This window comes from Neofelis nebulosa, chromosome 8, assembly GCF_028018385.1.
Source record: "Neofelis nebulosa isolate mNeoNeb1 chromosome 8, mNeoNeb1.pri, whole genome shotgun sequence".
NCBI lineage: Eukaryota > Metazoa > Chordata > Mammalia > Carnivora > Felidae > Neofelis > Neofelis nebulosa.
The window spans coordinates 12592586-12617174 of NC_080789.1; the positions used below are offsets into that span (position 1 = coordinate 12592586).

The window sequence follows — 24589 nt, forward strand, 5'->3', positions numbered from 1 at the left end:
AGTCGAACACTTAACTGACTGAGCCACCCACTTCTCTGAGTCTTCCCCTTCTCTGGTCACCATGTATGTGTAACTTTTTCAAAGCAGCTGCTCACAGAAGCTGGCTTGTTTTTGTTTAAATGTTTATTTATTTATTTATTTATTTTTGAGAGAGAGAGAGAGAGAGAGAGAGAGAGAGAGAGAGAGAGAGAGATATCACGAGATGGGAGGGGCAGAGAGACAGAGGGAGTGAGAGAATCCCAAGCAGGTTCCGTGCTGTCAGCACAGAGCCAATGCAGGGCTCAAACACACGAACCATGAGATCACGACCTGAACTGAAATCAAGAGTCAGATGCTTAACTCAATGAGCCACCCCCGTACCCCTTAATTGCTAATTATATGTATGTTCTATCTTTCCAGTGAGACTGTAAGTTTCCTGATGATCGGAAACCATCAGGAAGCAAGTCAGATTTTCTACTCTCACAAGTTTTTTTTGCTTTTTTAAACAAATGTTTATTTATTTTTGAGAAAGAGAGAGAGAGAGAGAGAGACGGAGGGAGGGAGGGGATGGGCACAGAGAGGGAGACAGGGGATCTGAAGTGGGCTCTGTGCTGACAGTAGAGAGCCCAACGTGGGACTTGAACTCACAAACCATGCGATTAAGACCTGAGATGAAGTCAGATGCTCAACTGACTGAGCCACCCAGGTGCCCCTATCCCCACAAGTTTTTGAAATAATGCCTAGGTACTCAACAAATAGTTTCTAAACTAAATGGAAATACCAGGGGAAGTCTGGAATACAGAAGGTGCATAAAACAAATCATTTTTATTTTTAACTCCTTAGGAAATTGAGAATGATTAAATACGAAAAATAAGTAAGGATCCCAGAACATTTTACTCTTGAAGTATCTACATCCATTTAAATATCTGAGTCTATATGAAAATACCCCAGTTGTTTTGAAATCTGCTAAGTTATTAAAACTAGCCAAAAAACTTAGGTAACCTTCATCTTTTGCGGCCTTTGGCATTTTATTTGTTGAATAACAGTTCAACTTCCACAGAGAAGCAAGTGAATAGTTTTATATTCCTACACTGATTTTTATGGCATTAGTAGTGGAGACTGATTTCTTTGCTGAAATGTCCTATCAGGACCCAGTGGAAAAGTGAAATACTACACGACTGGGTTAGCCAAGGGGGTAATATGATTAGAAATTGAATATGGTAATAGAAATGGAACATGACAGCTTTTCAGGTTAAGTGATTTTGAAATTGAAGCTTAAAAGGACAAAGATCTCCCTAGGGCACACAGCACTGTATAATTCAAGCACGCAGTAATAAAGAGCTTGAGAACCTCAATTTCCCTATTTGCTACTTATTTTCAAAGAAGTAGAGGAAGCCTTAATCCCCTATACAATTTACTCTATTTAAGACCTTACTGGAATTGTGCAGAAAAATTGAAACTCTCTTAGAAGTACCAATGATCAAAACTTCCATGGGATTTGTATTCACTTTTTCCACTGCATTTTTAAAAAATCAAAATACAGGATTATAGACCAATTGTATCTCAATAAAAATTGGGGGAAAAAAATCATAGAATACCTAACTTCTTTTTGTGCCATTGTTCAATAGGATGGGGTAAGGGTAGACTTTGACAGCCAGTAGATTCCTTATCTCTAGGGGTTTTCACGAGGACGTATCTTGTCACTCTGTCCTTAGCACCTGGCATAATCTCGCACGAAAGAGTAGTAGTTGCTCGCTGGGTGCACATGGAAGGAGCAAACAGATTCACATCGTATCAGAAACTGGAGCTATGCTTATAGTGCCACTCACCTCGGTCTCCTGCAGGCGGTGTCCAATGAGGCTTAGGGACTCTCCCAGCAGCTGTAGATGAGCAGCGACATCAATGGGCTCTGTCTCAGGGGCTTTGGCTGGCGAGGCTGGTAACAGCATGGTGGTGGGTGGGGATTTCTTCTGGGGAGACAGTACTCCTGCAGAGGAAGCTGAGAACAGAGACAAAATAGAGAGATAACGCTTACCCATGGCCTAGAACACCACAAAAATCTTCTTCCTGATGTCCCCCTGTTACGACCTATACCAGGCCTTAGCAAAGCTGTGCACTGTGGGCCAAATCTGTACGTGTTTTTGCATAGCCTGTGAGCTAAGAACGGCTTCACATTTTTAAATGGTTGTAGAAAAAATAAAGGAGAATATGTGACAGAGAGTGCCTACGGCTCACAAGATCTAAAATATTTACTCCCTGCCCCTTTATAGAAAAAGTTTGCTGACTTCTGATTTATATTTTCTAATTTTGTTTTTTTTTTGCAATCTATAATATTCAGTGATAATACGTGGGTATCAAGATCTGCTTCTGATATAGGCTGCACTCCCAGTTTCCTGGTTAGGAAGCAAAATTCACCATGCTCTCAGGAAAAGAGGTCGGAGCCCCTACCTTTTACTTTCACAGGAAGTTCCGAGCAGGAGGCTTTTCTTTTCACAGTTGTAGCTTCTGCTTTGTTCTGTTTGTGTTGCAGATACTGAGCTTTTTGCTTCCAAATCTGCAATCAGATCAGAGCAAAGTAAGTTACGATAAATGAATCCAGACAAAACATACAAGGGAAAGCAGTCACGGAAGGGGAGAATGAAGAAAAGAAAGGGAAAGGAAATCCTGGAGGGGGGCAGACAGAGGGTTGATGCTAACTATTTTTTTTTTTTTTAAATGTTTATTTTTGAGAAAGAACATGAGTAGGGGAGGGGCTGAGGGGGATGGGTGGTAGAGAGGATCCGAAGCGGGTTCAATGCTGATAGCAGTGAGCCCGATGCGGGGCTTGAACTCACGAACTGTGAGATCATGACCTGAGTGGAAGTTGGATGCTCAACTGACTGAGCCGCCCAGGCGCCTCTTAATGCTAACTTTTACGCTGAGGGTTACCAAACAGGCTTCAGATGGTGACTACAGTGATACCTAAGTACAGGACTGCAAACGTTCCTTCATGCTAATGGTTAGGTCTCAGCAGAGATTTGAGATCACTCGGAGGTCGAAATGGAAAATCATAGGGTAAACACCTGGCTCAGTATGATGTCCATGTGGTCCAAATAGTTCTTCTGACCTGCTGGTTGGCAATGCCAATAACAGGATGACAATGACACGGAAAACAGAAAGTAAAGATAACCTACCCAGGTGACAATAATTTCACTGCTTCACCCAGATGAGCTGTGCTGTAAAGAAAGACGGTAATTCTAGTTCCTAGACCAACCTTCACATCACCCAGTTGAAAAGTGACTGTGAATGATTTCAGTAGAACTAGTTATCATTGTGTTGCCGGCTTCCTGATAGGAGAGTATATTATTTGGTATTGGCTGATGAGGATGATGGCCTGCAAGCCACTCACCTAGTAAACACCGCCCATATTTTTCTCATTTGCAGTAACCATGATGCAGATGACCTTCCTCAGTTCTCGGACCTTTACTGACCAGTGGCTGTTTGCAGGAAAGGGGTCTGATCTTAGATTCTCTTTTAACCCTTCATCACTCCCCAACTCAGGTCATCTTTTGGCTCAAATGGAAGGCTGCTGGAAAACAACTAGATGAGGCTAGAAAAGATAGCCTCCCTGCAGTTAAATCCACACTAGAGTAAACTGGCACCAGGCAGTGTTAATGTCCTCTGCCAAACCATTTTCTTTTTTAATTATTTTTTATTTTTTATTTTTTAATGTTTGTATTTATTTTTGAGACAGAGAGAGACAGAGCATGAGCAGGGGAGGGGCAGAGAGAGAGGGAGACACAGAATCCGAAGCAGGCTCCAAGCTCTGAGCTGTCAGCACAGAGCCCGATGTGGGGCTCGAACCCACGGACCATGAGATCATGACCTGAGCTGAAGTCGGACGCACAACTGACTGAGCCACCCAGGCGCCCCTGCCAAACCATTTTCTATTGATCTATAATTTTTTTTCACCATTTTCACTGTTGGCTTGATGGACTACAGAAGAATTACATATTTTGCAAGGCACAAAGCAATGAAAACTGCGTTCGTACGAAAGCGTACTTACCAGTTTGTCTTTTTCTGGCAACTGCTTCCACACCTCAGCCAGTTTTTTACTGAGTTCCCCGAAGTCTGGCATGAAAGGGCAAAAAACGCGACACAGTAAAGGTTGGACTATAAATCAAACAGAAGATTGATAAGAGCAAAAACTAGAAGGATTTCCCAGCTCAGATTTAAATAGCACAAGGTTCTTTCAGAAAACCACACTAAAACCCCAACGCTTGTCTTGATTCTTTTCTCTAGGGAAGGAAGGGGCTACTGGGTGGTCATGAGATAGGCTCAAATTCTCACACACCTATTCTCTAGAGATCTATCCCTTCAGCCTCTTTCGGGGGTCTTTCAATTTGACCTCATTATACAGAGCTTATCAACTTAGGTTAAAGAAGATGTGTTGTGTAGAATTTGATAGAAAACGTTAGATTTTTACCAAGTTTTGAGAGCGGAGAACCAAAGAGGAATTTCCCTCGAGCAGCCCAGAAGCAACCCTTGAGAAGTGTAACGCTGCCCTTCCATCGGCACAGCAAGGTCATGCTTTATAAAGCGCTCCTATCTGCTACGGTGCTTCACGTGGGCCTCACAACAACCTTGATGAGAAGGTTGTGAAGCCACTGTACCCATCAGGCAAATGAGATCTGCGGAGGTTACGTGACTTGTCAAGGTCTGTGGCGGAGTGTTTCTCTCACCTCGCTAACTTCTGACACAGAGACAGACAGCAGCAATGCAAGTCGCCTCGCTGTAACTCACACCCAGGGGCCAGAGGGAAAGGTCAGCCGGGGAATCACGGCAGCGAACAACTGCAGGTGTATGTGCAGGGCTCCCTAACATTTGATTTTATTCAGTTTCCCGTCTTCTCATTTTAGGGGATATAAACAGAAAGCTTATCTCTTTTAGGGACGGGTGGACTAAGACAGAACCTAAAGTGACTTCAGAACCGAGGGGGGAAAAACATGAGCTTTGTGGTATTTTAGTACCACAGGAAGAAGCTGCCTGCTGACTGGCTGAGTTCACTGCACTGTTTCTGAGATAAAGACGGACAGAACAAAGCTGAGGATGAGAAATGTCCTTACCTATACCTGGATGGTCAGCCACGATGGTTACACGATACTCTTTACAGAACACCTGGTAGGCAGACATGTTCTTCTTTTTTGGCTGGTGTCACGTGGAAACAGAACGGGGGAGACTTCATTAGAACACAAGTTGAGTTACAAACCAGAAAAGAGACCTATACTTTTCCATCTAGGGAACAGTTCGGAACCACTAACCAGCTTCCTAAACAGGATAGCTTTTAATTGTATTTCATTTTTAATGATACTTAGTATTTAATTAATACATGTCGGCTTTACTTTTATTTTAAAAGATTTTAGTTTTCAGTAATCTTTATACCCAAAGTGGGGCTGGAACTCACAACTCCGAGATCGAGTCACGTGCTCCACTGACTGAGCTAGCCAGGCACCCCCGGTTTTACTTTAGAAGGTAAAAACCACAGGCTAACCCATTTCTAGATCCTTCAGGTTGTTGCAGCTACTTGATAATTACTTGTAAAGCCCTTCATTCACCTATATACAATCCCACGTTATGTGTTTGAGAACTATGTGCTAAGAAAATCTTTACCTCTCCTGGAGCGTCTATTTTTCTCATCTTTGAAAAGAAGAATCATATTATTTCCCTTTACTTTGGGACCAGAAAGCCAAGAGCCAAATCTGTTTGTTTTGTTCCTCTGGTTTTGATTTCTAGTGTTATAATTTCCCTGATCCCGCTTTTCCTGTTAGCTGTAGTTTATCATTATTTTATTATTCACATTCTTGCGGTCCAATGTGGGAAGCAGGTAAACAACTGAAAACAATTCTTTGGTAGTCAATGTAAGATGAACCTCTCTCACTTCAACAAACTGCTTTGTGTTACTTGGAGCATGTTTATTCTTTACTGTATTGTGATACCTCCACAAGCAGGGAGGAAGGAGTGACAGGATTTAGCAAGATAATGTGACGAAATAACCAGAGCCTGGGCTTTGGATGTAACTGATGTAGTTCAGAATCCTGACCATACTATCTGTTAGCAACACAAACTGCTTCATTTCCCTGAGCTCTAGTTTCCCTGTGAGTAAAACTTGGATGATACCATTTTAACTCAAGGGTGGGAATCAATCAAACAGTATGTGGCACTTCAGTAGGTACGCAGTAACGTTATGACAGCATTATTTCTGTGGCAGGCAGAATTCCAAGACGGCTCCCAAGATTTCTGCCCCCTGGTGCACATGCCCCGTATAGTGCCATCCCTGTGAGCGTGAGTAGGACTGGTGAATGTGACGGGCTATCATTCCCGTGACTGTTACGTTGTATGGCAAAAGGGACTTTGCACACTAGTTTAGGTCCCGTTGAATCTTAGTTAATCAAAAGGGAGACCATCCTGACTCAGCCGGACTTATCACGGTCAGTCAGGTGAGCCCTTGAAAGGGATGAGACACAACATCAGACACTCTCCTACTGACCTTGAACTTCAGGAAAAGAGGTTGCCATGGGTTCTACAACTATAAAGAACGGAATACTGCCGACAACATGAACAAACTGCCAACAACCTGAAGAGGAAGGAGCCCTTGCTCGCCTCAGGGAAGGACCCAGTTCTGGCCCAAACCCTGATTCAGTGTTGGGAGAGACGGAGAGCCCAGCTGAGCCCTATCTGGACTTCCGAGGTACAGAACTGGGAGATAACAGTGGATGTCGTTGCACACTGCTAAATCTGCGGTAATTTGTTATGCTCCCATGGAAAACTACTATAAATTCTTTTCTAATCCCTCTGTATCTTTCAAAATAGAAGTTGTAGCATCCAAAAGGCCAATACAAGCTTTTTTTAAAAATAGGGAATTTTGGAGAAGGATGATAAAGTGAAATCATCTGGCCTAAATCAGGTAAAGAAAATAGCAGCAAGGCCTTTAGCTTAACAGTTTCATTTAAATAGTGAAGGTCCTATTTTTAGTATTCTACTGGTGAAGCCAGTCCTGTTTAGAGACGCGACAGAAGTGAGTTCTGGGTGCTGCGTTTGGTTAGTGATTTAGGAGCAGCTTCATATCCCCAAATGTTCCAAGGTTTTTAACTAACGCTCCCTTCTTTCAAATCCCCCTTTATTGGGCCCCAGATACAATGGAGGGGCACTACATAGACAGGAGTTCATGTAAGTTCTATATTTGGCCATTTATGAGCGAGAGAGAGAGAGAGAGAGAGAGAGAGAGAGAGAGAGAGAGAGAGAGAGTGGATTGACTGATTAGTTGGGGTGATTCTATGCTACGAACCTATTGCTTGGAGCGAGTGTGACAAAGAACATACACCTGCTTGTCCTGGAGAACTCCTGTATGTCTCTTTCAGTGTGCACAACTCACTACCCAAGTGTGATTCTGATACATGTAGCTAACGTAATTGAAAAAATAATAATTATGGCTTCTGAGCCTACGCCAATGACTTCACCCGGTGCCGAGAAGAACCCAGCTGCACTGGGCTGACGTTCTGTTGGACCCGCAGTCTGTCAGCTTTTGGTTGTGAAGCCAGCCTTCCTGAGGGGTTTTCAGGGAACGTGAACTACTTACAATTCCCACCTTAGGTGCTGACCTTAGAACCTAACCACTGTGCAAAATGCAACTCCTGTCTGTGGACCTCAAGTTCGGAATGCAAACTTAACAGTTAAACTTTTTCCAGGGCACAAAGATTTTTCTAAATGTAGTTGAGTAGTTAGAAACATACAAATAATGGATGATCTCTATGCACACAAAATATTTCCATGTGACTCCAGATACAAGGCCAGTAATTCCACTCTAGACTTCCTAATGCAAGAAAACATACACTATTGCAAGTGGATCACAGTGGTTACATCGGGAACAATATGGACTCCCCCTAATAAAATGTTAGTATTTCAAAAACTTGGATACTTTATTATTAGTAGCAGATGACTGCCAACAGATCCACTAAGTGTGACTCACAATGTTGTAATTTTGCAGCCACAACCTCCTTTTAAGTGTTTGATGACATGTATCGCTGTATCAAGACCTTTCAAAGAGTAACTTTTTTTCCTTTTTAGAAAGAGAGAGGGCCAGTGGGGGAGGGGGCAAAGGGAGGGAGAGAATCTCAAGCAGGCTCCACGCTCAGTACAGAGCCAATGCAAGGCTCAACCCCATGACCCTGGGATCTTGACCTAAGCCAAAATCAAGAGTCAGACACTTAACCGACAGATCCATCCAGGAATCCCTCAAAGAGTAAACTTCTTAATGCTTTTCATAAAGTAGTCATGTTTAACTCCTTTGGGAAATAGAACTCTTTGACAATCTGATGAAAATCCCTCTTCAAGCCCACCCAAGACTCTGGTTTAAGAACTTTTAAAGGCTAAAACACTTGGGGATTAAGGCAAAACATAACTTATGAATCTTAAAAATAAAACTTGGCTTTCTTCTGCTAATGACAAGAACACAAGTGCTTCATTAATACTAATGTCGTATAGGAGGTGCTGTAGGACAGCTTTACCTCTAGAAACTCATTTAAACCTTGCAACAACCCTGTGAGGTAAATTCCATTATTACTGCCATTTTATTTAAATTTTTTTTTAACTTTTAAAAGTAATCTCTCTACCTAACATGGGGGTCCAACTCATGACCCCAAGACTGAGAGTTGCATGCCCCTCTGACTGAGGCAGCTGGGCGCCCCATTCCTGCCATTAAAAAATTTTTTTTAAATGTTTATTTATTTTTGAGAGAGAGAGAGAGAGAGAGAGAGAGAGAGAGCGAGCAGGTCAGGGGAAGAGACAGAGGGAGACCCAGAATCCGAAGCAGGCTCCAGGCTCCGAGCTGTCAGCACAGAGCCTGATGCGGGGCTTGAACTCACGAACCGTGAGATCACGACCTGAGCCGAAGTCGGACGCTCAACTGACTGAGGCAGCTGGGTGCCCCATTCCTGCCATTTTAAAGATGAGGAAACCGAGATGCAGGGTCAGACATGCAGGAGTGGCGGGGCGAGCGTCCAAACGCAGCCGGTCTGGCTTTGGAGCCCGCTCCTGTAACCACAATACCACCTGATGTTCTCCTGAACTAATTTGACCGAGATCCCTAAATCTGATCTAGCTAAAGGAGAGGGTGCCAGAGAAGTAAGGTTTTCACAGCAAAGCTTCTACCTGAACCGTTCTGAATGGAAATCTTCCTAAAACGCACTCTGCACTCGCGCCATCTCTCACGGCACACCACTGGGTGGAAGGCAGACATCCTCTCTGTGTAACGGAAGGAGCACGGGCCCCACAATCACAAAGATCGTGGGTTCAGAGTCCCGCTCTGCCCCTGAACAGGACTGTGCCCTGGGCAGGTTACTTCGCTCCCTTGAGCTTGCTTCTGGGAGACGGAGAGGAGAACGTCTACGCCTCACCGGGTTCTTGTGGAAACTCACCGAAATACCACCGACGAACGCCTAGTGCAGCGCTCGGGACGCATTTGAAACCACAGCTAGACTCTTGCGGTCGTGGCTTACGATCGCTCCCCCAGCTCCACCGCCCCGTCCTCGGAGCCAGGTGCAGCAATGCTTCCTCCTTCCACACGGTTTCTCCCGACCTTCTGCTGCCTCCACCTCACACACGCGCGCACACACGCGTGCGCACTTCTGTGCTTCTCTGAACATCCTCTACCTCCTGGCATCTCAGTCCCTTCACACGCATCTTTCACTCCTTGCCTGAAAGCCCACTCCTCACTTCCACCTGATAATTCCTAGCTGGCCCTGAGATCTGGTTCAGATGATACGTGCCGCTGGAGGGAACCTTCTCTGGCACCCCAGGCTTCCCCCCGTGCTCCCTCGGCACTCGGCACGTGCCTGCGGGGGGCTCGACGCACTGAATACTTTCCGACCCCTCTTCCTACACCCAAAGCTCGGAGTTGGCAGGACGCTGGCACTGCACTTACTCATCTTTAATCCATAGCACCTGGCGCGTGCCCGGCACAACTTATGTTGTGCAGAATACGTACAAGATGGATAACAAAGTCTCAGGACTGTGTGCCAAAGGGGAGGAGTGTGAATCCCCTCCACTCCCTCATCTGATTTTCAGGGCACCCCCACACGTGAGGTGGGCCAGGTATGTTCGCTCTGGCCCAGGGACAGGGTCAGGGAACGGAACAGGAACGGAACAGGGTCAGGGAGGTCCGGCGACGCCTCTCTGGCCAGTGTTCCTTCCCCCGCCCAGGAAGCGCTCCAGTGAGCTGTAGGGTGCTGGCTTTTACTCCTTGGAAACGCTGTTTTCTTTCTAGATCTTAACTGTTGCCCAGACAGGTGGGATAACTGCAGAGTTTGCTTCCTATCAGGTGGGTGTTATATTATGAAGCAAAGCCGAAGAAAACCATAAAAGCATCGTCTCCTTGCTTCATTGAGGTCATGTGAAATGACCGGTTGAGAAAAACAGCTTAAGAAAGATGTTTTCAAACTTACTTTCTGCTTTTGAAGAACTTAGGACAGAAGCAACAGTAAGTGCAACCGCAGCTGTTTCCGGAGCCGGGCCTGAGCGGAGCGTGTGTACACAACTGCATTTTACAAATGAGCAGGGAGGAAGCATCGCCAGAGAACACAGCTGGTTAAGCAGCAGACTAGGACAAGGACCCAGGACGGCCGTGTGTGAGCCCAAGCTGTCCGCGCTTCATCACATTCGACTTACAAACAAGGTCTGTACATCTCAGCGGGACGAATCTCAGACACTAGTTGAGACGCTAGCCGCCGCATCGGTTTCCTTTACCCCAGAACCTACCGTTGGCTGCGATGAAGGCACATGGCACCGGACAACCATCTCCTGAGGCTTCAGAAGGGCACGTGGTAAGAGTTGAGAAAGTACAGGCTTGGGGTTAAGGAGACCTATGCTAAAATCCTTGTCTTGTCTTCTCGGCTTCTCCTATCAGTCAAGACAGTCCGAGAGGTCAGATGCCTAAGAGACACTGGCGCACGGCAGGCACTCAGTAGAGGGTAGCGGCTGACTTTTCCCATATCGATGCTGTTCCTCAGCTTCAGTGTCAGCAGCGAGAGGACACATGCAATGCCACGAGTCTAACCACGGCTCAGACTTCAGTGTGCTACTCCATCAGCAACAACGCCTGAGTGAGCCAGACACAAGGCCACCTGGCTGGCCTCGGCTTGCTTACAGGAAGTATGAACATTCTGGAAACATACAGATAACTGAAGGCGTGCCTCTGGAGCGGCAACATCACAGATATTATTCTGAATGGCAGCAAATGGGCTTTTAGTGATTTAGCAAAACCCAAAGTAAGGTGTCTTTGAAATGTTACCGGCATAAACAAGAGCTTCCCCTCCACAGGATGATCCCAGGGGGAAATCATCAAGACGTTACCAGATGACTTCGCTACCCCTTCTCAGAAAGCGGGATTCAACGATGAGCCAACGCACAAGCACACAAACACGACAAGAAAAAGCCACTCCCCAAACACAGCTCAACACTGAGTGTGTGACCTTCCACCGGAGACAGAGTTCAATCCCCTGGTCTGTATCAAGACTACCCGGTGACAGTGCCACCCCTGCTGCCCTCGCTTCTCACTCCTGCATGGACTCCCACTCTCCCTGCCGCACTTGAACTCCTCCTCCCTCTAGTGGGAGTCCAGTCTACTCCCCAACGGTCTGCTCTTCACTTCTGCCACGCTGACCCCTCTGTGGTTTCTCCTCCCACACAGCGGCCCCCTCTGCCTTCTCCAGCGCCCCGTTGTGTGCACCGTACCACATTCTTCTCTGGGCTCTCTGCTCACGGACCTCACTTCTTGTGCAGGAGCGCCCCACCCTCACCCGAGCCCCACCTGCTCTGCTGAGCCCCAGCTCTTGCGTTTCTATCGCTCTCTGGAACTTCTCCGGAGAGGACAATGAAAACAGCTCCTGTTGAAAGCTCACTAATGTGCAGAGCCACAGTTCCCAGACTTAGCTGGGTGCCCACATGGCTCTTCACATGGTACTTGCTTTTTATCACAGCCATCACAGAAGACCAGCTTCGAAAAGACGGGGCATTATTGAAAGGAATGTCGTGTAATAAGATGTAGCAACCATGAATTACCTCGAGCTAGTAGTTCCCAAGGTGTTTGACAGATGTCTCACACTGCTGTTTCTTTTGAAATAAATGTAAAATATCCAGGGGCACCTGTTGGCTTAGTCAGCAGAGGATGTGACTCTTGATCTGGGGGTTGTAAGTTCAACCCCGTATTGGGTGTAGAGGTTACTTAAAACTCTTAAAAAAACAAAAAAACAACCCAATGGTGCCCCTGTGGGTTGGCTGCCTTTTACATGTATTATTATTACCTCATTTAACCCTTAACGACCCTATCAGGTAGGTCTGTCATCATCCACACCTTCTTTAAAAAAAAAAAAAAAAAAAAAAAAAAATTTTAAATGTTTTTATTAATATATTTTTGAGACAGAGAGAGACAGAGCATGAGCAGGGGAGGGGCAGAGAGAGGAGGAGACACAGAATCTGAAGCAGGCTCCAGGCTCTGAGCTGACAGCACAGAGCCCAACGTGGGGCTCGAACTCACGGAGTGGGAGATCGTGAACTGAGCTGAAGTCGGACGCTCAACCGACTGAGCCACCCAGGCGCCCCACCATCCACACCTTCTACGTGGAGAAGTCACGTCACTTGCCCAATAGCACACAGCTTGTAAGTGGCAGAGCCAGGCTTTGAACCCAAGTGGTCTGGCTCCCCAGCCCACACTCTTAGCCTTGAATCGCTTCACGCTTATACCTTAAAACAATCTAAACCTGACTTATCTTCTCCCAAAACAGCCATCCTTCTTGCTTCTCTACTTTTGTGCCAGTGCTGGTCATAGGATCCAAGCAGAAAGTGCACAGAGGCTTTCCGTGTTTCTACCAGTGGGAGAGCCAACCTCTGCTCGCTGTAGTCTGGGGGGACGCTATTCCTGAAGCTTTCCTTTTGATCTCTAGGTGGACTTTTAGTTCTTTTCTATACTGAAATAAAACCCGGGAAAGGAATTTTTTTTTTTTTTTTTTTTAAACTCCACGAGAAATTTTTATGCAGAGGTCAGGTTTAAAACAACATGGTACGTGTTCCATAAGTATTTGCTGCATAAATAAATGATTACATTCAGAGTATGACTACTTCAGGTTTGGATAGTCACGATCAAATGCTGATTCCTAATACAATCTTTGCTATAAACTACCGTTCATTTTTTACTAGCAACTGCTAGCCCCGTGGGGGAATTATAAAGAAGTCCTACACTTGAAGAGATTATAATTTTATTTTCCAAGGCACCCAGGTTCAAAATCTTAAGGGACATCTTTATCCTCATTTATGTTTCCGCCTTCTCAGATCCAAGCCCTGCTGCCAGACCTTATCAGTTTTCCCTTCAGAGTCTCTTCTGAATCTCTACCAGGCTTTTACAGTACCCCAAACCTTGGACCATAATAACCTCCTGCGTGGTCTGTCACAATCTCTCCTTGGTCTCACCCACCTGCTGCCACGCTATCATTTTCTTCTTACACGATCATGTGGAGCATATCTAAGTCCTGCTCATAAGCCCGAAGTGCCCGTTGCCAAGTCCTTAACTAATTCAAGATTCTTACAATTTGCTCCTGACCCACCTTTTCAGTACTAGGTTTGCACCTATTTCATTCACTTTGCATGCATCACAAAATGTCTACCAAGGGCATTGAGGAGATGAAGGGGACAGTAAGGTGACCACAACAGCCCCTAAGGAGCTACGGCACCCTCAAGGAGCTTACCGTCTTTAACAGGGGAAATGGAATACATGCATAGAAAACCCGAATGTTAGGGAAAGTTAAGTGCAGTGACTTCCCATAGCCAGCTGGCAGGGGAAGTCACAATTGTGGCCGGAGGGGCAGCATGTCTTGGAGGAGGCGGCACTTGATTAGGTCTTGAAGGGAAGGCAGAGCTTCCGTATAGGAAGCAGAATACGGAAGAAGATCACTACAAAAAATGAGCAGAGGAGTAGAGGGAAGAATGTAGGGGCCAAGAATGGTTTCCCCACAGTGCATGTAAAGCCGACTAAGGGGGACAGCTGAGAAGGAAGGCTGAAGGCTAAATCACGGACAATTATGATGCTTGGCCTCGGGTCTGGACCTTGATTATCCACTCATTCGACAAGCATCTATGGACTAACTTTGATATTTATTCATTCAGCAAGCATCTATGGACTAAATACAGCGGGCCAGACTGCGGGTTCAGTGCTAGGGATGAAGTGGAGAGCGTGACAGACAGGACCCTGGTCCTCTCGGAGCTTAGGGTCGAACGTGAAGGTGGGAAGGATCCACTGAAGATGCTGAACCAGAGGACTGTTGGCATCAAAGTGGTACTTAAGAACATTCTGGCATCAGGGTGTAGTAGTTGCATGGAAGAAGAAACAGAAAGGAGGCCATTGACTGCATTACGTACAGGGAGGGATGAGGTCCAGGATGGAACAGTGGTAACGGAGGACATAAAGGCATGGGAATGATTAAGGAGGAAGGATATCGGGCACAGTCCTCGAGTGGAGCTACAGGAGAGGGAAAGCAGGGAGGCGGAGATGCAAAAAGGCACCATAAGACCGGGAAGCAACCAGAACAGTGGGTGGCTCTGGGGGCGGGGACCGACAGGCAAGGGGTACGAGAAAGCTGTTTGGGACGATGGGAATGTCTGTCTTGACAGGTGTGGTCACACAGGCGTATGCATTTGTCAAAACTCACCCAGTGGTAGACTGACCCCATGCACATCTGCACCTAAGTCTACCATGAAAAAAAAAAAAAAAAGTCCTGAAAACAAATATTGAACTTAAGTTAATGACACGCAGGCTGAAGCGTTCAGCGATGCGATGTGTGAGATCTATAATTTACTTCAAAATACTTTGTAAAAGATGGACGGACAGATGTCTCATGAGGCAGACAGCAAGATAATAACTACAGAATCTCACTGGGTGGCATATTGTGCTCACTGTACCATTTCAAAGCTTTTGGTTTGAAAAATTTCATGATAAAGCATCAAGAGAAACGACGCGGCGTATAGTTTTGAGTCTGGGCTGACTGGAAGGGCCCAGAACACAGAAGCAGATGGAGGAGGAGATGCAGGTTTGGGCGACGGGATGATGAGCTTAGTCAGTGACACGTGGGTCTGAGGGGCCCAAGGCATCCAGGTGGCAATATTTATCAGGCAGTTAGAAACACAGGACTAGAGTTCGGTGGTTTTGCTGTGCTACCTCCTAAACATCTTTCTGCCACCTTGGATGCCTCTGTACTGAAATCCTTTTTCTTCCGTAAGCTCTGACCACCCTGGCCTCCTACATTCAGCACTGTACGATTAGTTTATGGCACTGTCACATATCACTAGCGAATGGAAATTCTCAGGATAAAGGGCATCTTACACAGAATACATACGATTTCACGAAGCAATTTGCAAATAAATGAATAAAACCTGACCCAGTGTCTGACTATGCAGCTCTTGACGCGCACACTGATTCGTGGCTCGGAAGGTACACTTTTGTTTTTCATTTCTGAGATATACACACTTAAAAGCCACTCTTTGCAGTGGGAAACATGACCCGTACCCGTCACAGGCTGAACCGAAGCTCCCATTTCCAAATTCTTAAATACTTGACTTTCTCCTTCTTAGCAGCTTCTCTTTCAGACTTTATCTGACATTTCATCTTGCAGAACTCTAAACAAAGGAAGCCAATGGTTGTCCTCGGGTGGCGAAACTAACCTTTCTGAGCTTTTTCTTTCTACGATTCTCGATTTCTAAATTTCTACAATAGCAATTACTTTGATAACAGGGGGGAAAGGTTTAATTTTTAAAGAAAACCTGTAATGACATAGTCACCAGCCCCTACTGTACAACTGCTAGAAAGTTTTTCAAGTTGTGGGAAAGAAGTTAAACCAAGCTGGCTGATTTCTCATTCCTGTCTCCTCAGCAATCTGTGGGCTCCCTGAGGTCGGGAGCTAGGTCCCGCTCAGCTCTGCTCCTCTTAACATGAACCACAGCACTGGGCCTGGTAGACAGCAGGCACTCACATGGTGAAAGAACACACATTTGACACCAGAAAGTGGAAAGCACAGTTAGTGGAAAGCCATTCCCTTATTCTGTTAACCTGGTCATTATTCTTCTCATTTTGAAAATCTGTTTCTCAAAGTAAGCTCACAGAATACCTCTGGTACCTTGAGTCTCTCTCAACTGCCCCAGGCAGCCAGTGCTGCTGAGTGAAAGAAAGTGGGTTTGGCTCCTCCCGTGAATTCCAATTTCAAGGGTGTCCCTAACCCTATGCCTGGCACAATGGGAGAACAGCTCCGTTAAGAAAACCCATGAATCTGGGGCGCCTGGATGGCTCAGTTGGTTAAGCATCTGACTTCCGCTCAGGTCATGATCTCACCGTTTGTGAGTTCAAGCCCCACATCAGGCTCTGTGATGACAGCTCAGAGCCTGAAGCCTGCTTCAGATTCTGTGCATCCCTCTCTCTCTCTCTCTCTCTGCCCCTCCCCAACTAGTGCTCTGTTTCTGTCTTTCAAAAATAAATGAACATTAAAAAAAATTAAAAAAACAAAACCCATGAATAATCAAGACTGCTCTTATTTTCGCATCAGCCACACTTGGCCACTGGTAATATTTTACATTTCACGCCATCCCACCGGACGGGGCCACACTCCCCAGGGCTCACCTCAGCTGTCGAATTCCAAGTCTGCTTACTACCATCGTCACTTACCCACCGCACTTCCAAGAATGGTTTACCTTTTCTCCTCTCTCTCTCTCTCTGTCTTTCTCCTCTTTTTTCTTCTTTTTCTCACCATGCCCGTCTGTGTGGAGGCTGGGCAGTGGGGGGGGAGGGGCAGCCGCCCCAGCGTGCGGGGCGCTGGGAGGAGGGCCGGGAGCCACTGGGGCCTCTCCCGCTGCTGCGGCCGAAAGTCCCGAACTTCTCTTGGACTTGGAGTGTCGCTTCTCTTTATGCTTCTCCTTGTCCTTCTTCTTTTTGCTCTTCTTTGACTTCTTCTTCTTCTTGACTTCCCGGTAGGAATCATCTATCACTAGCTCCCCAGCCTCTAGCTCCCCACCAGAGGACGAGTCTGATTCTACCAGAATAGGTTCAAGTCCTGAAAGATCAAGGTTAGCGCTGTGGGAGTCTGGGAATTGGGAGGCATCCGACCCACCGCCTTCAGGGCCAGGAGAGGAATGTGGGTCCGAGGCGGACTTGTGCTTCTTCCGGGCTGTTCTCAGAAAGCTCTGTAACTCGTGTCCTAGGAGTAAAGCACCTTGCTCATCCCGAGCTGATTTCTTAGAGGATTTTTTCACCGTCGCTTGTTGAGAGGGGTACTGAAAAGACTCCTCGTCAACCGAGCTGCTTCCCTTCTCCTTTGGCGAGAGAATGAGCTTCATCTTTAAGCCGTCGGGCTCCCGAAGAGTCAGTGTCTCTGTGTTCACATAGAGCGGTTTCATTTTTTTTGATTTGTGGGAACCGCCATCCTCCAGGGACAGCTCCCCACCGCTTCCACTTACTTTCTTCCTGTGGTGTTCCTTTTTACTCTCTGAATGACTTGAAGAACTGGAGGATTTCTCCCCTGTCTTTTTGGAGGGCTTGGAGCCTGTTGCCAGCGGGGAAGTGATAGCTTTCAACAGATCCATGGCTGTATCGGCAGACTGCGGGCTGGACTTCTTCTTTTTCTTCTGTGACGATTCCAAAGACGAAATATCTAGAAATAATCAAGAGAAGTCATGTCCACACGACAAACCAACTTCCAACAAGTTGCCTCTCTCACCCAAAACACTCAACTAACACGAGCAAGAGGCTAAGAGAAATGATTTGAGGGGGGACCCTTCAACTGATTCCTGATGACGCCCGTGTGCTTCTTGGCTTGGTAGATTCTGCCTGACCCCGGACACAGTTCTCGCCACTAAAGTCGTTTCTCTTCACTGAGACTTCACGAGCAACCAGAGAGAGCGGACCCAGAAGAATGGACTAAGCTGTGGGATTATGAGTAGTCACAATTTGGGTTGCACTGCAGACAGAGTGTCATCTGTTTCTGTGTTCAGGACAAGCCCGTTCTAGTAAAGGGTTAGTCTCATCAGCTATGCGCGTAAGAGAGCTAAGAGAGGCTGGTCTTGTGAGTGGATATGCACTGCACTGAGAAGTAACCCACAGGTGCAGGCCAGAGGGCCCGGGACTACATATGGCAAAAGGGATGCTAGGTAACAATGGGCAGAAGAGAAGTGGATGATTGGGGGGAGAAGGAACCTGGTACCTGGTGTATCACAAATGAAGACTGTTCTTCTATGCTGAATCCTCCAAAATACCAGCCCTCCACCTCTCTCCTCCTTCACACTGGTTTATCGGCACTCAGAACAAGAACCACTGTCCTGTTAAATAGGCCACTGAGTCAGCAACATCTGGATCCCTTTCCCCTACCCCGACTCCAAGAACCAGTGATGTGTTCATCCCACCTGCTGCCCCTTCCCTCCTCACCTCCATGGTAGTAATCATCGGAGGAGTGCTTCCTCTTCTTCTTGTGCGTGTCCGTCCCCAAGAAAAAAAGTTCGCTATCCTGGAATTGAAGAGGAAGAAGAATTGACCAACGAATAAGACGGGGCCCGATTTTGTTCTTTGATTTCTGACTTTGGAAAACAAAGTAAAATACGGGAAGTACTACAAATGGGTGCAAACAATGTTTATTTTAAGATAAACTTCTTTCTTCAAGTATGAGGAAATAGGATGTGAGACAGTTAAAAGCTTTCCTAATTCAAATGTGTAGAATTTACCTTTAACTTCTTCTTGGAAGAATTTCTGACCTGAGCAGCGATTTCTTCCTCTTCCCTTAAAAAGTCTTTGTAAGAACGTTTCTTTTCTCGTTGGCTTCGGCCAGCAGCTAGTCCTGTGTCCTCAGAGCTGTGATCACCATCAAAGCAATCTAAAAGCCGGGTTCATTTGGGAAAGGAAATGAGAAAGATTAAGTAAGTGGCAACCAAGTCACCACATATGTAAGGCAACAGGCCCTCCATTTCCAAGTTAAAATGTTTCAAGAAGCCCACTGGAATACGGGGCTAGGATCCAAGGGGACAAGTGTATTTCTTGATGACCTGGCTGCAAATACAAGAACCAAACCTGAAGAAACAATGCTTCCACGCTATGCAAAGCCCAATGTGCATCCTCAGACATGGTTTCTTAGTTGTGATTTGGCAGGTGGACACAGACTTGCAGAGGTAAGGCTGAAAAGAATAAGGATTCATGCGCTGTGCTGCTCTGTGGGAGTCCAAAACGTGACTCCTATCCCCAGACTCCTGCACATGGAGCTGGCAAGGACCACGAGTGCTGCAGGGGATCACCCCAATAGACTAGAGACTTATATTTCAGACTCTCGTGTTGGAACCCTGTCCTGGTTTTCGCATCCATGGGCCCAGCTGGGGGATGTTGTGGAGGCTGAGTGTCATTAATACTGCTCTGGGCCAGCACTTGGGAGTCCAGGCTGTGATGGCCAGTCCTGGTCTCTATGTCCACAGGCTGCAAGGATTGAAGAGGAAACCCCCTTTGGAATGCTTCTCAGATTAAGGGGTCATACCTTCTTTCTTCACGGAGTCATCATAAGCCATGGTGGTCCTGCAGGGCCTTTGTGAATGTTCACTGTGTCCAGGCTCCTTCCCGTCTACAGGACCAGGTCTGAGAAACAAAGAAGGAAAACCCTCCTGTAATGCGAAATCACTGTGGAGAAGCAACCTTCCAGATGGAAATGCGTAGTGATCCAAGGGCAGACTGGAAGGGCAGCAAGAAATAAAGGAGTGTCTCGTCACCTCCTCATTCTGCTTGTAAATGTATCGGGGCTGAGACTGCAGGAAGTGTACTGGGCTTAATTTGATTTGACTTATGAGTTAGAGTTGTGGTTTGGGGAAGTATATAAAATACCTCCCACAGAATAAAAAATACCTCAAAATTAATGAGAATTTCTGAAATGCCAACAGGACTGACAACACCGAGATGGTAAATACTGACATTAAGTCAGAGGGATAGGTTCAGTCACAGTTATGAAATGCACAGATAAAGCAGGATGCAGAGGAAGACAGATTACAGCAAACATTTCCAGACCATAAAGTCCTACCATGCGGATTGGCAACAGGCTAAAACCTATCGTGTTGCAGTTTAAACAGAAATGATAACTTTACAGTGTAATTTTTTGGTCTGCATTTTGTTGAGCTATATGAATTTGCTCAAAACTGCAGAGGTATAAAAATAAGTATACTTCTTATATTGGTTGGCCACATGACAGCTTTCAAGGCTATCAAGCCTCTGTTAAAGGCTAGGTGGAAATAAGGAAGAATTCATTTGTCCACTGGCGGTGAAGTTTTTGTGATTAAGATTTTTACTGATTTGAAGAGTTACTGTAATGTAAATGTTCTAAGTATTATTCTGAAGACGTTAAACTTTTTCTGGCATTCACGTTTATACGTTTATACGTCTACTAAGACTTTGACAATGACAAGCTGTAGACTGCACTCTAGCGTAAAGTTCTTCAAATACTTTAAGGACAGGTAATGTTGCAAGTCCTGCAGGAAGTCTTTGCAGGAAACTTAAAAATGACAGACTAAATATATCAAAAAGTGTTCTCATCCAGTTAGTGAAATGCTTCCAAGGTGATTGGATTGGCTATTTACTTAAATTTCATTTTATTTTCATTACTATAAGGGGATTGAGAAATGTTGACGGGCTCTCTGGTGAGACATTGCCAATCCCTTAGGCGGGCATGGGCAATACTGAAGTGTGTAACTTTCGTGACAGAGAATCTGATTAACAAGGGGAACTTTCCTAAGTTACATCGAAGATAAACGAGAAGACTTAATTGCACAAGTCAGATAAAATACAGTGCGTAGACAAGCCTAAGTTGAGCGTACAAAGAGAAAAAGCATTACCAAGAATGATTTACAAGCAACATTCAGAAAAGTAACACAAGAAAGTACTTCTCCACTTCCCTGAGGAGAATGAAGAATGGAGTTGGTCAAAGTCAAGAGAATCTAGAGTGAAGTAAAGAAACCAAATCAGCTGGATTATTTTAGTGATAAACTGGAGAACTGCTTGCTCTGAGGGCTTGTCATAGGAAATGAAGGGGCTATAAGGTCAGATCTCATGTAGAAATATGAGGCAACTTGCACCATTGTAGCTAGATTTCCATGTTCCTGTATTCAACTTTCTCAGGTAGAAATTACTGCCCTCCCACCTGTTGGGATGAGCACTGGGTGTTGTACGGAAACCAATTTGACAATAGATTTCATTAAAAAAAAAAAAAAAAAGAAATTACTGCCCTCCCCTCTCCACACAAGTGGGGCAGACTCTGCAAGTGGTAAGGCAAGGGGGAACATCCGAGGGAATTATGTCCATTCATTTGAAAACAGTATACCCTCTCAACTGGCACTAAAATATACTGAATTTATCAGAAAAAAAGATAAAGGTCCCGTTAGTTTTTACAGGCTGGTAATGCCAAGAAATACAGCAACTTGAGACCTGGAGTTTTAAATGTTTTTCATGCCAAATGAATTTTGGCTAAGAACGTTTGAGAAATAATAAGGAAAAAAATCTTAAACATTTGGGGTCATATATATGTCCATCAATTTGTTGTCAACTCCAAGAACAGGCACTTCTGCAGGCCCTGAGACATACGGGCAGGCCTTCTTTTTAGTAACATCAAAACTAACATAAACCAGAGTGGAACGGTCTAACAGTCAGAATGGGAATAAGTACCTCTGAAGACAGTATGAGAGAGAACACCATGATGTGACTTCGGAGCTGTGAAAAAAGTGTTCGTGGTCTCTTAACTGACTGCTTTGGAAAACAACCAGTGGATTTAAAAAGTTGTAAAAGGGAACAGAAAATTAGGAGCTGATCCTCAGAGGCACGGGCAAACACAGAAAACACATGCCGGTATTGGCATGACGTATTGCAATTAGGCCTGCTCCTGTTTCAACTTTCAGAGAAACGCTGAAGAGCATTTTACACATTACAGGATTAAATAACCCGTAGAGAGAGAAAAAAAAAAAAAAAAATGAATGGGACCTGAAGGCAAGGCTGATTCACGAAAGAACTGGAATAGCCGAGAGCTTAAAAAACTTAAAACACAGTGAACTCTGTTGCTCACAGCTTGGGCAGACTGATGGACCTTGCATTTCGAGATTCTTTAAAATCAAGGTATTATTGCAGCTCAGGGGTTAGTTTGGGTTGCTGACTCACAAAGGAAAGATGAAACCAGATAAAGAAGTCTCAAGCAATAGTGTGGAAGAAAGGCAGAGTTAGGACAACATTTATATAGGATCAGATGACCCCTCGATATTCCTTCCAGGTAATCATTATCCACGATAAATTCAGACTTCAGGGTTAGGCAGCAGATTGTGGGACTAACAGAAGTGAAAAATATTATTATTAGCCTTGATTTTCACGTTAGAAGACAGAGGCCATAATTAACATGAAATGTTGGCACAACGAAAACAGGTGTTAAAACCCATTCTCCTGAATCCCATCATTTTGGAGTTTACGGAATTCAGTGTTGTCAACTTCAAGAGGCAGGGGTAGTTTTACAATTATGTTCTTCTCAGTGTGCTAAGAAATGATACCATAAGTGAAAGTTCGTTACTTAATGTTGCTTATTCTTATTTTGCAGGTCCAAATGAGAAGTATTGAAACAAAAAGTTTCAGAAGGTGATTTTTTTTTTTTTTTTTTTTTGCGGTAATCTGAGCCCCAGCGATCGTTGTTAACAAATTTCTTCATCCCAGAACGTGAGTACTGAAAAAGAGGGAACAGAGTAAGGCCCTCCATCCGAGCAGTGAGCGAAACGCTGAAATCCGGTCTAGTCCGCGACGACAGCCATGTTCAAGGGTCCCTGTTTTCTTCCAGCCTTCCTCCAGGAACCCAAGTGGCCCGACAGTGCAGGAAAAGGAAGGTGCTTTGCCAGCTGTTGCCAGTTGCTGAATCGCTGCAGTTGTTTACTTCTAGGATAGAGCAGGTGCTGTCTTGTCATTTTGGTGGAGATCTCCTCCAAACTCAGAACGCAGAGACTCCGAATTCCTGCCACTCCCTTCTCCAGGAACCTACCTATGCAGCACTCACAGCCCCTGCCAGCTCTGGAAACTGCAGAGATCCTGACAGCCTGGGATGGGGATTGAATCCTCTCATTGCAAGGGAGCCGAGCGGAACCACGACCACCGCACAGATCGGCTGACAACACACATTTCCAAAAAACCACCAGGACGAATTTTGACAAGCTTTGTCCAATCAACAGGCTTTCCTTTGACTGAGGGTTTTTTTTTTTGTTTTTGTTTTTTTTGGTTCTGCTATAAGGGGACATAACCGGCCACCAGCTTAACCGGCAGAGGGAGGGGGGAGAGGTCGCTCCTCCAATGCATGATATAAAGTGAATCTACAAGTAACAGCTGCGGGGGGACACGGGCCTTGTACGGAGAAGATCGCACCCCGAAGGCACGTTCCAACTGGGTCGCCCGCAAAGAGGACACGCAACACCTGGTTATTTATACAGAGAGCCCCCAGGACCACCCTTTTTGCGGTCCCCACGCAAACCAATGGGATTCTCCCGGCAGTTTTGCATCAACAGCTAGTTCAACAAAGCTCTGTGAAGAGGAAAAGAAGAAAGCTCCTCGCATCCTCTCCGCCGGCTGAGGGCCCAGCCCTCCCGCCGCCCCGGCCCCGGGGCTCTCTCGCCTTGACAGCCCGGGGCCCCTGCACCCCGGGTCCCGAGCCGCACCGCGGCCCCGACCCGGTCCCCGCGGTCCCGACGGCCTCCGGGCGCCCCCGAGGGCGGAGACGGCCCGGGCAGGGGGAGGGGCGGCCCCGGCCCGCAGGCCCCTGGGGCGGCCGCACGCCCCCTCCCGGCCCCGCAGCTTTCCCGCCTTCCCCATTTGAACAGCTCCCGCCCGCCTTCCTTCCGCGGCCCGCTCCAGCCCCTTCCCGGGGGCGGACTGCGGCCGCTACTCCAGTCCCCGGCTCGGCCCCTGGGCTAGGCCGCGCCGGGCCTGAGGCGCCCCCGCGGCGGTGTCGCGGGCCAAAGCGGCGGGTGGCGGCGGGGCGGGGCCGCTGCCGCTTCGGGGAGGGGGCCCAGCTCGGCCTCGTGGGGGCTCCGCTCGCCGCTACCTTCACTCGGCTCGCCCGGATCCCGCCTCAGCGCCGCCGACCGCCGCCATCTTGGAGAAGGAGAGAAAAGCGCGAGCGTCCAGGGAGCCTCAGTCGAGCCCAGAGCGCAGGCTCCGGCTCGGGAAGGGGAATCACGCTCCTGACGGAGCGCCGAGCGCATCGAAAGAAACGCGCGCTGGCTGAGCCCGGGAGCTGGAATTGGTTGAGAAGTTGCTGTGAGCCAGGCGTGGGCTCGGAGCTTTACGAACATTATGCCATTTAATCCCAGCTGCATCCCTGTGAGGTAGGTTTGGTCACATTTTGCGGATGAGAAACAGGCTCAGAGAGGTTAAGTGGCTTGCCCAACCGTACACAGGTGGTTGGGGGAGGAGGCAGGTACTACTCCAACTTTTGTGAATCGGAATGAGGTGAACTTTCTGCAAGACTATGCCATTTCCTTCGAGATATTTTTGTACATCAGTGCTGTC

At 46.5% G+C, this 24589-nt stretch overlaps 1 protein-coding gene across 4 annotated transcripts in view; it reads right to left on the reverse strand.

Annotated features, from left to right (window-relative positions):
* The window catches only part of HMGXB4 (HMG-box containing 4), a 30182-nt gene extending 5950 nt beyond the window's left edge, over nt 1-24232 (reverse strand). Inside the window, exons 1-9 of one of the 4 annotated variants that reach the window (XM_058741461.1) lie at nt 24123-24232; nt 19557-19654; nt 18790-18908; nt 18467-18545; nt 16741-17696; nt 5085-5166; nt 4025-4089; nt 2428-2533; nt 1809-1978 (exon numbers count right to left, since the gene is read on the reverse strand). In XM_058741461.1, the coding sequence (XP_058597444.1) occupies nt 1809-1978; nt 2428-2533; nt 4025-4089; nt 5085-5166; nt 16741-17696; nt 18467-18545; nt 18790-18908; nt 19557-19587 (1608 nt within the window). In that variant the 5' untranslated portion in view covers nt 19588-19654; nt 24123-24232. Of the gene's footprint in view, nt 1-1808; nt 1979-2427; nt 2534-4024; nt 4090-5084; nt 5167-16740; nt 17697-18245; nt 18361-18466; nt 18546-18759; nt 18909-19556; nt 19655-24122 lie in introns of all 4 variants that reach the window. The other 3 variants (XM_058741460.1, XM_058741463.1, XM_058741464.1) reach the window with 3 other exon arrangements.
* Nucleotides 24233-24589: the final 357 nt, after the last annotated feature.